The sequence below is a fragment of the Littorina saxatilis genome, linkage group LG1 (assembly GCF_037325665.1).
Source record: "Littorina saxatilis isolate snail1 linkage group LG1, US_GU_Lsax_2.0, whole genome shotgun sequence".
In the NCBI taxonomy this organism is placed as follows: Eukaryota; Metazoa; Mollusca; class Gastropoda; order Littorinimorpha; family Littorinidae; genus Littorina; species Littorina saxatilis.
The window spans coordinates 67,792,743-67,807,573 of NC_090245.1; the positions used below are offsets into that span (position 1 = coordinate 67,792,743).

Sequence of the window (14,831 nt, forward strand, 5' to 3'; positions counted from 1 at the left end):
GCTTTCCTGATCGGTCCCAAGACAGGTGCACTGCAATCAGAGACTTTAAGGGAACTCAGCATGTATTTGAAATTCCTTATATCAGTCTCTTGCAATCATTTCACAAACTGAGTCTGCGTTTCTCTCTTTGTATTGGAATTTCCTTGTGTGTTATTTCGTTTTGTTTTATTTCTCCTTCATATTGTCTCTCTGCCGTTTTGTTCTAACTCCTCAATTGTGTTTCTCCTTTTCAACCCAGCTTTTTGTCTTCAAGGGAAACACTGAGATGGGGGTTGCAACGCAGATGTTTTGATATTTTCTTCAGTGAAGTGGGACGGTTTGCTTTCAAGGATTTTAACCTGTCGGAATCCACTTTAACACCTGTTTAAGTATCTGCAGCTTTGTTCACAAACTGCCCGAGGCATAAGACCAGGGATCAGTGCAGTTTAAAAGTTCAAAGGTTGGTTCCTTACTTTACAATTTACACTGAGTTGGAGATGACGTATCCAGTCATGAAATAAGGCGGTTGAAATGTTAAATTTATGTAACTGCTTGCACGCGAATACACGCGTAGAAATTGTTAGATGCATTTTCTTAAGAATTGTGTTCTTATAATATTATATCCTGGTGGAGCATTTTGTGTGTGTGTGTGTGTGTGTGTGTGTGTGTGTGTGTGTGTGTGTGTGTGTGTGTGTGTGTGTGTGTGTGTGTGTGTGTGTGCTGAATTGTTGTGTTTTGTTCTTGTTGTGAGTCTTATTTTGTTGTTGCTATTGCTGTTGTTGTTGCTGTTGCTGTTGTAGTTGCTGTTGTGTTTGCGCCAAACAACAGAAGATGTGATCTACTTTACGCTTGCTGAAACTAGTCTAACTTGGCATTTACCCTTCCATCATCCCACGGTGTGATATTCTAATCGTTCCTTTTGAGAATGTAAAACGAGATGTGTGTTCTAGTGATACCCCGCAGTGACAGGAGACATGTCGGAAAGCTTCTAACAATCCCATGTGGGTCAAATTATTGCTTGTAGCACGTGCTGAGCAACCTTTCACTGTCTTCCGCTACCTAAAGGTCTGTATAGGTTTAAGCAGGAAGCATACCTCTGTTTTCTCTGTGTACCTGCTTCTACAAGCCTGTTCATGGTGAGACGAAAAAGTTTAATGTACAGGTTTTCGTGAACAGTCAGGAACGAGTTGGGAAAAATGCTAGCCGTTAGTGTAAATGAGAGAGAGAGAGAGAGAGAGAGAGAGAGAGAGAGAGAGAGAAAGAGAGAGTTTGTGTGTGTGTGTGTGTGTGTGTGTGTGCCACGGTGTGTGTGTGCGTGTATGTGTGTGTGGCTGTCTAGCTGTATGTAGTCTGTCTGTATGTCTGTGTGTGCGTGTGTGCATGTGTTACACCATTTAAATTGGCCGGCCTCTCTCTCTCTCTCTCTCTCTCTCTCTCTCTCTCTCTCTCTCTCTCTCTCTCTCTCTCTCTCTCTCTCTCTCTCTCACTCTCTCTCAAACAGCCTTGTTGACATTTCATTGCCAGCACAACAAATTTTGGGATGATTTATTTTCACATAACAATCGACAATGGGCCTGTGATAGTATGATTCATCATGTTTTAACTTTACTTCATTTCAAACAGAAAAAAAGATGAAAATATGTATGTTAAAAAAAAATATCAGATATACGCAACTATACACAAATACAAATAACAACGTGAAGTTTTGAGGATTTTCGCTATGCACTAATAAATTGTACTCCAAAACACTAGCCAAAAGAATACTTGTTGACATGATCGTATGTTGAACAACATGCTTCTGAAGCCTTTTGATGTACTCTTACACACACATTTGCCTGAAAGAAAAAGCACATAATACAGAAGTTGACTTTCGGGTTTGAAGACGAAGAAATTGCGTTGTAATCAAAAAGCAAAACATGCAAACACGGATAATTATTGTAGCAATAACAGTGGAACATGGGAGTCAAATAAGAATTCAATGACGAGATAACAGGTGACTGTTGGGATAAATATATCTTAAAGGCACAGTAAGCCTCCCGTAAACCATCACAGAGCTCCCCGAGCGTCTAAATACAGTACAAGCATACTTCCATTTGAACGCTCACCTAACGGGAACATCCTGGCTGCTTTCTGTCGAGCGTGAGACATTTTCAAAGAATTTATTTTCGTAGACTTGTTCGTTAACAACAACGGCGCCTCGTTTTTGTGCTAGACCTAACTTTTAAAATCTAAATAATAAATTGACAGCTTGTTACACAAACATTCTTTAATCATAAAAGAATTCGTTTTTCATCAAGACAAGATCAGAACAATTTGAAGTTGTGAATGTTTAAAAAAAAAGAAAAGCCCGGAAGCAGGGTCACGCAAGGGTCGTAGCAGACGAAGGTTTATCAGTGCAAATCGCCGTTCCTCTCAACAGTCAAAAGCCATCGCTAGAGTTCTTGTGAACCACAGCCGTTGTTTCGTGCATAAAAAACGTGCTATTGTAGATAAGCTCACATCGAGTCGCATTCATGACTAACTGACGACTGCATTGTGAAAAAGGAAAACTGGATCACACGGGTTCACGATGGCTCAGGGGTAAGATAAACCACGCAAAAATAAATTCTTTGAAAATTGTTCGCTCTTTACGGAGGGCACCTAGGATGTTCTCAATCGGTGAGTGTTTAAATGAAAGGGTGTTTGTACTGTGTGTAAAAGCCTGACCGTATCTGTGATGGTTTACGGGAGGCTTACTGTGCCTTTAACACAAAAAGAAATGCTTGAGATTGTGAATGTGTGTGGCTCTTTGTGGCTGGCTGGCTGGCTGTGTGTCTGCTTGTCTGTCTGTTTATCAGTGTTTATGTGTGCGTGTGCTGTATCTGTTTCTGGGTCTGTTTCTGAGTCTGTGCGTGCATTCGTGCGAATGTACGTCTGCTATGCAAAGGTGAACATATGAAATAACCTCGTTGGGGTGGTCGTAATGGGCAGGTTGTCGCTAGATACAGGTGGTCGCCAGGGCAGGTTCGACTGCACAACCAAATCAAGAACGGCCTAACTTTTCTTAGGTACCTCCTGCCCAGCACTCTTAGTACAGTAGATGAAAAATTATAGTGGAAGCATAAATCTTTTTATAGATAGATAGATAAAAGATACAGCTCCCCAGCAACCTCTCTCTCTCTCTCTCTCTCTCTCTCTCTCTCTCTCTCTCTCTCTCTCTCTCTCTCTCTCGCTCTCTCGCTCTCTCGCTCTCTCTCTCTCGATAAATTAACTTAATATCACCATGATTTTATTCTAATACTTAGTATGATGGACACTGCAAAACTCATCAAATCGCTTCACTGCTTTCACTTAATTCACACTACAAGTTCATGGCAGAAAGACAACAATTTATTGGGGCAGGGACGTGCTCAGGATCAAAGCATTTAATTGACTCTACGGTTTATTACGCCCAAAGATACCGTCCTGCTCTTGTACGCATCCGTGTTCACTACCAAAGATCGTTCCAAGCATTTACGTGTTCACTTCCAAATATCTGTCCTGGCATGTACGTGTTCACTACCAAATATCTGTCCAGGCATGTACGTGTTCACTACCAAAGATCTGTCCTGGCATGTACGTGTTCACTACCAAAGATCGTTCCAAGCATTTACGTGTTCACTACCAAAGATCTGTCCTGGCATGTACGTGTTCACTACCAAAGATCGTTCCAAGCATTTACGTGTTCACTACCAAAGATCGTTCCAAGCATTTACGTGTTCACTACCAAAGATCGTTCCAAGCATTTACGTGTTCACTACCAAAGATCGTTCCAAGCATTTACGTGTTCACTACCAAAGATCTGTCCTGGCATGTACGTGTTCACTACCAAATATCTGTCCTGGCATGTACGTGTTCACTACCAAATATCTGCCCTGGCATCAACGTGGAACAAGAGCATCCGTAAATGTAAATACACGCCAAAAATCACAACGTGACTGCTTTCCATGCACAGTAGGAAGTTTTTGTTGAATTCATTTCGTAAGTGACAACTATGTCACTCTGCTTATTTGATTCAGTATTCCAAAAAATCCCAGTATTCACAGAATGCAGCCACCCACACTTTGAGTTTGTGTATGTCTCCAAGCAAAAGTATGCTCTTATTCTATATTAAAGCCTGAACAAATATGTGACGGTGAGCTTGATCGTGCTCACAGGCGGTACGGTACCTTTAAAGTAAAATATGATTCAAATTACTGACTGTGCATAATGTCTTTTGGATGTTGCGTTGTCACCAAAAAAGGAAATTGTTAGCCACCTTTTCATGGAATGCTGTTGAGTTAGACACCGTGTCATTACAAATTACAATGTCTGCACAAAGCGATGGCAGGGTACTTTACAAGTGTTAAAATAAAGACGAACATAAAGTTCACGAACATGAAACACAAGAAATATAGTTTGAAGTCGTAGTCCTAAGAACACTACACACAAGACTTGAGTTAATCACATGAACACAAAATTGTGTATTCTTACATTATTCGTATGAATGACAAGTCTGGATGTCTGAAATGACATATCATGTAATCTAGCAGTCTCACAGAATGTTCAGCCGGTTGTCGTCAATTTTATCGAATGCATCAAACACAAATTAGATGCACGAATGATACCTTACGCAATTCACAAATGAAGAACCATGCATTGTAGATACACAGTTTGACCTGTATTAATATAATTCCAGTTTCAGAAACGTCACATGTACATCCTTTATTAACATATGTTAGAACATATGTACAATGTACAATCCACGTTTAATATCACAATATCAAATACTCTCCTTCATACCCTTACACACACGCGCACGCACGCTTACACACACACCACACACCACACACACACACACACACACACACACGAACTTTATGATGTCGCGGTGATGTTCTGACAGACATACAACTGTTAATATCAGCCGACAAGAATTAATCTTGGTACACACTTCACAGCTACCACTAGACCTTAAACACAAATCATTTCCCACACTATGAAAGTGATGTCCAAAACACAGATAAGAGTTCTAGCAAATGTAATTACAAATAAAGCAAATCCATGTATTTTCATTTTTGTTGCGATGTCTGTTCTTTGTGTATCCATCAGACTTGCATTGGAAACTGTATTAAACAGTAAAATTCGTGTTTGGACTTAGTTCGAATTTGAAACGCCGAAGGGCCTTAATGATCAGTTTATTCTCGTCGTGTTTTGTATTCAGTAATCAAATCTAGCCACGACAACGCTTTTGTCGTTTTGTAGCAAGATTGTACTCGACAAACGCGCAAAATACATGTACAAACACACCTTGTTAAGTCCAAAGTAATCATACTTACACAAGCATGAGAATGAACTGATGACTCTAAACGTCATCGCGATAGTACTTGGTACTGATACGTGCAAAGCAAGATGTAGTCACAGAGAAAGGTGATTGCACGTGAGACACATGTGCACAGTCTTACGCAGTTCAGTGTCATCAAAAGTGAGACACATGTGTACAGTCTCATACAATGCAGTGTCATTAATGCTGTGGTCTTTGAAATCATGTGAATATCAATCTGAGGTCATAATTATGACGCTGGACACGAAATTACGAAGTGACGAGCGTTGGCGAGGCCGAAACAAAAACATCGTCATTGTGTTTTGTTCAACACTTTGGAGCCAGGCAAGTTCTACGTGGCACATACAAAAGTGACATTCGTCAGTTCTCTTGATCTCTTTCGCTAGCTTGAGGCAAGAAAGCAAGACATACGTTCTAAAACAGAAAGTCTTGTCTCGACTTGCTGTTGCCTTTGCAGTTGTATTTTCTGCCTGCGTCTGAACACAACTTGTCCATATGCAGTATTGACGATACAAGTGACCACGTGAAAAGTCTTTGTTGACAAATGCACATACGAGTTGAAACTGTCTGTCCGGCATCCACCGTGGTTTTATATTCAACCACGAGTCAACAAATTAAACCGCAAGTACAATAAATACCTCATATTTCGTCAAGACATTAACATAGCGCACTTCATTCAGTGACCCAGCAAGTCATTTAGAGTTAACAGTGTGTGTGTTAAATTTCAACACGCACTTGCTTGTGGCTGATTTAAGTTTAAACAGCCACAATGTCGTCATTATTAATGCAAAACAATATGACGGCATACTGATATTTTCCGCTGTCTCCTGTTTTCTTCATGCCAAAAAGAAAAATCCAGGCGAGACCTTATTTTGTTCGTGCACAAGCACATCAGAATGTCATTTAAGTTATCACACGACAAGTCAGCATACTTCTCGTGCTTTTTGGGAGTAATTGAAATACTGCTCAAATCTCCAACTATTTTATGTATCTGCACGGTCTATCAAAGTACATAATAGAGTTCATACCAGACGCATATCTGTTTGTCAATTTTTGGTTTCCACGATGGCCTCGTTCGGACGTAGTCTCGTCAGTTCCATTTCATTTTCGAGTCGAGTTCTTTGTGATAGCGATCGATGATTTATGGTCATATGGATGCCCTTGAGTTGTCCTCCGTTTACCCCAGTCGATCAGTTTTGATAATTTTGTGAATGTTTGGTGAAGGTGGCCGCCACGCAAACACAAAATCCACAGAGCTCGTCCTCTCCGTAATATGAGAACTAACGAACTGTCCTTCGTAGGAACGCTTGCTTTCTGCAGTGTACAGCAGTAAGTACTAATATTCATAGAATATTTTTCTTCCGTGTTACACCCAAAATAACTTATTTTCATACCATTACTTCTTTCTGTGGTACAGCAGTAAAAACGTATATTTATGTCGTATTTTCTTCTGTGATACGGCAGAACTTATTTATGCATGTGTATCATCGTTTTCTTCTGTGTTGCACACGAAAGTGTTAAATACATGTAGGCCTACTTATACAAGTACTCAATATCATTGTTTACTTTTGCATTGCCGTAAAAAGTGCTTAAATACGTGTATTCATATAATCGTGTCCTCCTGTATTACAGCAGAAAACGTTTACATTCATGCGTTTATATCACCTTTTGCTTCTGCATGGCAGTAGACAGTGCTGAAATACGTGTATTCATAAATCGTTTCCTCCTTTATTACAACAGAAAGTGCTTCAGCCCATATCATCACGTCGAACCCCCATCTTCCAAGGCTGTCGCCTGTGTGACGCGAGATGCAGCAGAAGTCCTGGGCTAGAGGAATTACAGACCTCAAAGCCTAGCTCTTGCGGACGACAAAAAAACGTTCGTCGGAAGAATGACTGCTTCGACCATCTTGGAGTCAGTCATCCCAGTCACATTCTAAGATAAGTTACAGTGTCATTTATTGGTGTCTGTTGTGTCTCATGTTTCTCCACTTTCAAGGTCGATAAGCTCTTGTGAATGTTTGGTGTTGTCATGAATTAAACGTTACAATAACGTAGCCTTTCTTGTTTTTGTTTTTTTTACTTCTTCGTCGGCCGTCCAGCTTTCCGGTATTCCTCGAACTGATATTTTGACGCGCAGCAGTAGAAAGCAGAAGAAGAACACTCCAAGCTGAAGGAAGAGGACTGAACGTACACCTGGTGATGTCTTTGGTCTGGCATTTCAGGTGTGAAAGCTCACATATGACCTCGATTCTTGTATCTACTACAAATGGACGAAATCTGTACTCACAACCCGATGGTAATGTCGCCATACGTTATTGATCAGAGGAATATAATATAGATCTTTAACTTGAAGCACCGTTTTCACTTCCACAGTCCTACTCTGGGAGTCTTCTAGGTCATTATAAATCACTGCACTTCTTCCTTGAAGATATATCTGTCACATCGGGATGCCTTGAAGTGGATGGAGGAAAACACTTCACAACATTCACTTATTACGCAAAATCTGCTACTTTTTTTTTAATTCAATTTCTTTTTTAGGTTTCTGTCGTTCCTGACTCTGGTTTTTTCTCTGCATTTGCAGTTCTTGGACTGGTTTTTTTTCCAGGCCTACAATTTCCAAAACACTGGCACTTCTGTTCTTCACGTATGGTAAGTTTCAACAATTTAGTTTTTTCTTTCACATATGATACGCTGAAAATTGTCCCAATGATGTCACGATAAATGTAATCTTTTCATGATTGGAATTAGTCGAGAAGCAAGTGTTACAATGTTGTTCATCAAAGTAAACGTCACACGTAAAAATGCAATGACGCAACGACTGACGTAATGATGACGTAGGCAAGTGTAGAAAATGTGAAGACAGGATGGACGCCGTTGATTGGATAATCAGGATTTGGGTTAGACACTGACCAGGTGTTGTCATTACCTGCAAAACACACAGAAGTAAAACATAAGTAGTTGTAAGTAAACATGCTACTTAAAACATGTACTTTTGAAATTCCTAAAATTCCTGAAATTCGCACGATAGACAGTGTTCGGGTGCGTCCATATCCCGAAAAAAACTGGGCAAAACGTTCGTGCAAAAAAACAATTGAACCACACCTGATTTGTCCTTTTTCTGGAAATAAACATCACACGTAAACGAAAATGGTTTAAAAACAACAACAACTACCCAAACGAAGATTTCTGTTGACCCGCCAACCCAATTTTTGTAAGACATGTTACCATGAACGACCTGTTTCTTGTATTGGCCCGACAGGTTAATGTAATTGACGAATTCGAAAATAACGGGGATGTATGGGTTGTAAAAAAGTGAATGTCCTTGCTCTTTACCCAGACAAAAAATGGAGGATCGGACTCACGTGTACAGGAGCATGGTGCACTTGTGAAGTTATTTGTCAAAGGAAAAGCAAGGGTATTCACTCTTTCACCATGCAAACCCGACGTCTATTCTACATTGCGGTGAGTAGTGAGGATGGTTTCAGATCAGAGGGACACAAACGCGTCATGACATCTGCCTTTAGACTAACCACATCATCGTGCAGTGCACCTCAATTCTTCACCACGGATCATATTCTTCCTTCACACACACACACACCCACACATACACACACACGCCCGCACACACACGCACACAAACACACACACAAACACACACACACACACACACACACACACACACACACACACACTCGCGCGCACGCCGGCTCTCACTCAAACATACTCACGCGCACACTCACATACACAAACACACAAGCGCGCGTGCACACATTCACACAAAGTGAATACTCTCTATTACTAGCTAAAAGCTAGACAAAAACTACACTCTAACAGTAGTACGTTAGTGAGCAGGCGTTTGAACTGGGCAGGGCAATACGCACATTTGGTAATGGACCGGGCCGCGGAATTGTTGGATTTTTTTTTTTTTTTTTTTTTTTTGGGGGGGGGGGGGGGGGGCGGGGTTGGGGACGGCTCAAACAAGCAAGTCTCGGGAAAAGAATGTTTTAATTTGTTAGGGCGGGAGGGGGGGGGGGGGCGGGGGTTGGGGACGGCTCAAACAAGCAAGTCTCGGGAAAAGAATGTTTTAATTTGTTAATAACAAAACTTAAAAAACGGTCTCTTGTGTCAAAAGTATACAAAATGGCCCATATTGTCAGTAATAATTAGTATGTATCTATGATTATTGTTCTTCAATCTTATTTCACAACTGAAACCAACGATCTCACCTTTAAACGGAGTTGGTAATTGTGTTCTTTTTTCTTCTGGAAAGGAATCAATATTGTTTGCGAATAACATTATCAATTCAAGATTTTAGCCAAATTCTGGTCTGAGCTTTTACAAAGGACATACTGTTGCAGTCTTTCCTAAAATCTCAAAAGCTGAGAGATAATCACTTACAGTTTGTGATACTGGTGTTTAGAACCGCTTACTGTTCCAAAACCAACTAAAAATTGTGCATGCTCAGCGTTATAAAAACAAAATCTTTGATAATATTGCAATAATTATGGTCGACAAATTAATTCCTTAAAACAATCCATTAGTAAGGTGTGAGATATTTTGAACAGATTTCTTGCAGGTTGTTGCACAACTGTGTGCTATTTTTTTACGTACAGATTTTGATGCAACAGTATTTCATCTACCTTATTTTTTTCCTGCAACGTAACCTTGTTTGTAAATGCAATACTTTTTGTATTCCTTAGTTTAGTGGTGTTGGAACATTTGAATGGAATGTTAGACAAGTGAATGTTTCATTTAATGTTTCATTTTCATTCACTTGTCCAAAACTAAACGTTCCAATCACTAACCTTTTCCTTTATTTTGATTCTGGAGTTTTGATCATTAGCACTCTATATGGTTTGGATTTTCGACTGTATAATTATATTGTTTTTTAATTACACAGTCAAAGGAAGTACTCTGCTGTGCGCCGTTTAGCTTTCATGAATATCATCCAAATTGATATCCCCATAAACGTCAGGGTCTCTAATTCCCTACTTTAATTGAAAACTAAATGGAAATCAAGCAAACGAAAAAAACACGGAAATCTTTGTGGGTAACCCAGCATACCCCCATGTCCTAATTATAACGTATGGACACTCATTATTCAATGGTCAAGCTTACCTCTGTAAGGATCCTCCGCTTTGCCCGCCACGGGTTGTCCGTTGGCGTCATGGGAGGTTCCGGGTCTCCAACCGCTATTATCCCCCTTGCTGCTCTGAGCGTAGGGCCCCACCGCCCCGTTCCTCCCTCCATCGTAGTCATGGTTACGGGAGGGGGAGCTAGGGTCCTGGTTGTTGGGCACCTGACCGTCGGACTCGTAGCGGTACTCGGGGTTCCTGGTGTTGAGGGTGCTGATGGGCGTGGTGGTGGTGGTGGTTGTCGTCGTCGTCGTGGTGAAGATTTCTGTTGGACATTTGAGGCAAGCCCTGTTAGACTTGCAAGCGAGTTTCATCGACGATTTTGAGATAAGTTCATTGTTTGTATCATTCGTGTGTGTCTGTCTGTCTACGGAAAAGACCACAAGGTCGACATACTGTAAATGTACGTAACGTTTTGTTTTGTCAATGATTAAACGTTCCAATAACCAACAATTATTGTTGTTTTTATTCTGAATTTTGGAACGTTAGCTGTTGTTCGATTTTTGAACACCCATACTCTACTCACCATAAAGAGTCATCTCCTCTTGGTCCTCCCCCAGGTGGTTGCTTCCCATGCAAAGGTATCTCCCGTAGTCCTCCTTGGCCAGGTTCTTGATGCGTAGACTCAGAGTGACGGAGTTTTCGTACTCGTCACGGAAGACGTCGATGTCGTATTTGTCTGACTTATGCAGCGCTTTGCCGTCACGACGCCATTCCGTCACTGCCTGAGGGTTGGCGGAAATGATGCAATCCAAGATAGTCTCCTTGGTCGCGCTCTGTCCGATGCGTTTGTTGGGAAGCTCTACCTCTGGTGCGTCTGATGTTAAACAAACCAAGATGGCGTTACCAGCTGGTGTATTAATGGTGGCGAAACACTGCGGGTGGTGGAAAAAGTATGAATGGTGTGTCTTAAGATAGTAACATCAAGAAACATCGTGTCTGTTTGTATTGCTGTACATAAGTTGAGGCATTCAACGGTGGCACAGAAAAAAAAACCAGAAAACTAATTTTTACTCTTACTTTGACTTAATGCTTTTCATTGCACAAATGGACAATAACTGATAAGAATGTAATTATGCGAACGTGTCCTTTTCTGTACAGAAACCGCAACAAAGGCAGGGAACACACACACACACACACACTTTCTTTCTTTCTTTTCTTTCTTTCTTTCTTTCTTTATTTGGTGTTTAACGTCGTTTTCAACCATTCAAGGTTATATCGCGACGGGGGAAGGGGGAAATGGGATAGGGGAAAGGGGGGAGATGGGATAGAGCCACTTGTTAATTGTTTCTTGTTCACAAAAGCACTAATCAAAAAATTGCTCCAGGGGCCCGCAACGCAGCACAACACATGACCCCACTGGGAGAATGCAAGTTTCCAGTACAAAGGACTTGACATTTCTTACATACTGCTTGACTAAAATCTTTACAAACATTGACTATATTCTATACAAGAAACACTTAACAAGGGTAAAAGGAGAAACAGAACCTGTTAGTCGCCTCTTACGACATGCTGGTTAGCATCGGGTAAATTCTTTCTCGTCCCAACCAATATGGGACTCCCCCTAACCCGCGGGGGGTACACACACACACACACACACACACACAAACACACAAACACACAAAGGCACGCACATATATGCAGGCACAGACACACACAGACTCACTCTCTCTCGCTCTCTCTCTCTCTTTTTCTTTCTTTCTTTCTTTCTATCTTTCTTTTTTAAATTTAATTTTTTTCAGAGTTGGGCACCGTACAAGCGTGAATTTTGAAACTGCTGCTTTCTCTTCTAGTTTCATAGCTCGTTTCCAACACTCATGGTATACGCCACTTTACATCTGATTGTTTGTGACTACATGTGACAGTTTTTAGGTAAAAACTACGTCCTTTTTTTTGGCACTAGCACTTCTCAGACAATGTTGCCTCAAGGACTCAAAGCAAAGAGGGTAGAAGGCTCTCAGCTTCTACCCTCTTTGCTCAAAGTACTCTCAATCCACCGTATCATCACATCAAGCATATATCCGTAGTGTTTCCCGTACATAACCGTAGCGTTCCATCGTGCATATCCGTAACGTTAAACAGTGCATATCCGTAGCGTTACATCGTGCATATCCGTAACGTTAATCAGAGCATGTCCGGAGCGTTACACTCTGCATATCCGTAACGTTGAATAGAACCTGTCCGGAGCGTTACACCCTGCATAGTCGTAGCGGAACACAGTGTATATCCGTAGCATATATCCGTAACGTACGTTATATCTTGCACACGTCGGTACCGATTCTATATGTCAAGACACAAAGCACTTACAATCCACAGTAACCCTGATGGCCTTACTGACGGCTGGCGGAACACCGTTGTCCACGTAACACTCGTAGATGTCGTCACACATCCGGGACACGTTGTGAATCACCAACACCTCGCCCTCCGTCCCGATACCTGAAGATAACAATGCCACAGGTATGACGTTAGAGTGGGAAAGATACGACTTAAGACTTAGCGTGGGACATATCTTGGATGCAGGTGGGAAAGGTGGGAAATAAGCAAGGGAAGGCAAAATGTGTTTCAGAAACCACACAGGTTTCCTACACAAAAAAGAGTAAATAAATTACACACAAGCGGGACAAAATCACAATTAAATATTACCTGAGCGTGATGGGAAATTCATCTCCCAACTCACCACTTCCATACAACTTACATACCCTTCTTCCACACAACTTACATACCCTTTCGTCCCTCGGCATATTAAAATAATTGTTTTTGGTGTATAGGCAACTCATGGTTAAGTTACTTACCCTATATTTCAATAATTCATCTCTCAATGGCCTTGACAAATACCTGAAATATTTTTTCAAAACAAAACTCGTTCTTTTATACAAACAGCACTACTGGCCAGAAGATGCCAGCCTGGGCACCAAGCTCTGGAGACCCGCTGCCGAACTGCAGAAGACTGCGGACTTCATGGCAGCAACCGACCTGACGATATGACGGCCATAAACATCGAACGAAGAATATACAAACATCAACAGTCGGACCATTCTTACGTTCTTTCTTGCCGTCAATCTTACGGCTGTTCCGCTTGTACCAGGTGACGTTAGGTTTGGGGATGCCGGTGACGTTACAGATGAGGGTGGCTGTCTCTCCCTCCTCCAGTGACACTCTGTCTGACGACAGCTCTGACAGTATCATTGGTGGCACTGAAACAGAAACAGGCAGATTCTAAAACGAAATCGAAAGAACACAGACCGCAAACATCACTTTGACAGTTTTCTTTAACTCGAAAAAGAAGAAAAAAAGAATCTGTAGTATGATATTTCTTGCAGATAGACTGCAAGCGTTCTAAAATCATCAGCTTGAAAGCCTGTGTGGAATGCTACTTCAATAACTCAATTTTACATGTTCTATCCTGCTTATAGGCCGCTGGTGTAAGCTTACTTGTACTTCTGATCAAGGATCTTATTTTAAATGAAGGACAGCAAAATATAAACAGTAAAATCTCCGGCAGGTAGCCTACATGCTGAAAGCTATATATGATACATGATTGCAAGGAGAGCAGGGGGAAATCTGAATCAGGCTCCTCTGAACAAGACATGAGTAACACCAGTCAACGCCTGAGCTGAAAGTATAAAAAAGTAAAGCGTAAAGTTCAGTCGAGTCCTTCGGCAAGTTGAAGTTGTTAACAGCTACTTCCGAAGATGCAACCCTGATTCAAATTTATCGTAAAACAGACATTTTCCGCAATCTGCACAATAATCATGCTCCTTTTCTCTGGCCAGCTAGAAGCGAGTAGAGAAAAGCCAAGAAATGAAATCATACTGGGCGCCTTTAATCAGCACTGAATCGTCTGATTGAAAACCGAACCACAGCAGAACTTCAACGGCTGTAATCCCGCTTGAGGCGACTGCAGGGAAATGAGATGATATCTTTCAAAATGTAGCTTTGGTAATGGATGCCCCTTGGGTAATGTTGCACCATATCCTAATATCAACACCCCGAAATATCGTCTTCAAACTACCATCACCTCCATTCCTCCCTGCATTGCTCATATCCACTCCCTACCCCTAGCCACCAAAAGAGCTGCATACCAGCAAAGGCATGAAAAAAGGCTGAGAAGGCTGGCACATAGTTTCACTACTTCTGCGAAGAATCAGGTTCCAATATTTTTGTTAAGAAGCTGCAGGTTTTTAATCAAAACGACAAAAACTCGCAAGATCAGCAGAATCCCAATATCCTTGAAACTCGCTCTTTACTGCCCTCCCTTCCCCACCCCCATCCCAATCCTCTTCCTCTTCACCCGGCCAACCTATCCCCATTGGTGTAGTTCCCCACTGGGACAGAGCTAGACGTCCAGTTTAAACAGCACTTGGCTGATCCTGC

The 14,831-nt window shown here is 41.4% G+C and overlaps 1 protein-coding gene across 1 annotated transcript in view; it reads right to left on the bottom strand.

Annotated features, from left to right (window-relative positions):
- Positions 1–1,510: 1,510 nt before the first annotated feature.
- The window catches only part of LOC138976877 (limbic system-associated membrane protein-like), a 140,346-nt gene continuing 127,025 nt past the window's right edge, over positions 1,511–14,831 (bottom strand). Inside the window, exons 5-10 of the mRNA XM_070349766.1 lie at positions 13,499–13,651; positions 12,765–12,893; positions 10,984–11,274; positions 10,441–10,722; positions 9,549–9,584; positions 1,511–8,248 (exon numbers count right to left, since the gene is read on the bottom strand). Of these exons, the coding sequence (XP_070205867.1) occupies positions 8,112–8,248; positions 9,549–9,584; positions 10,441–10,722; positions 10,984–11,274; positions 12,765–12,893; positions 13,499–13,651 (1,028 nt within the window). The 3' untranslated portion in view covers positions 1,511–8,111. The remainder of the gene's footprint in view (positions 8,249–9,548; positions 9,585–10,440; positions 10,723–10,983; positions 11,275–12,764; positions 12,894–13,498; positions 13,652–14,831) is intronic.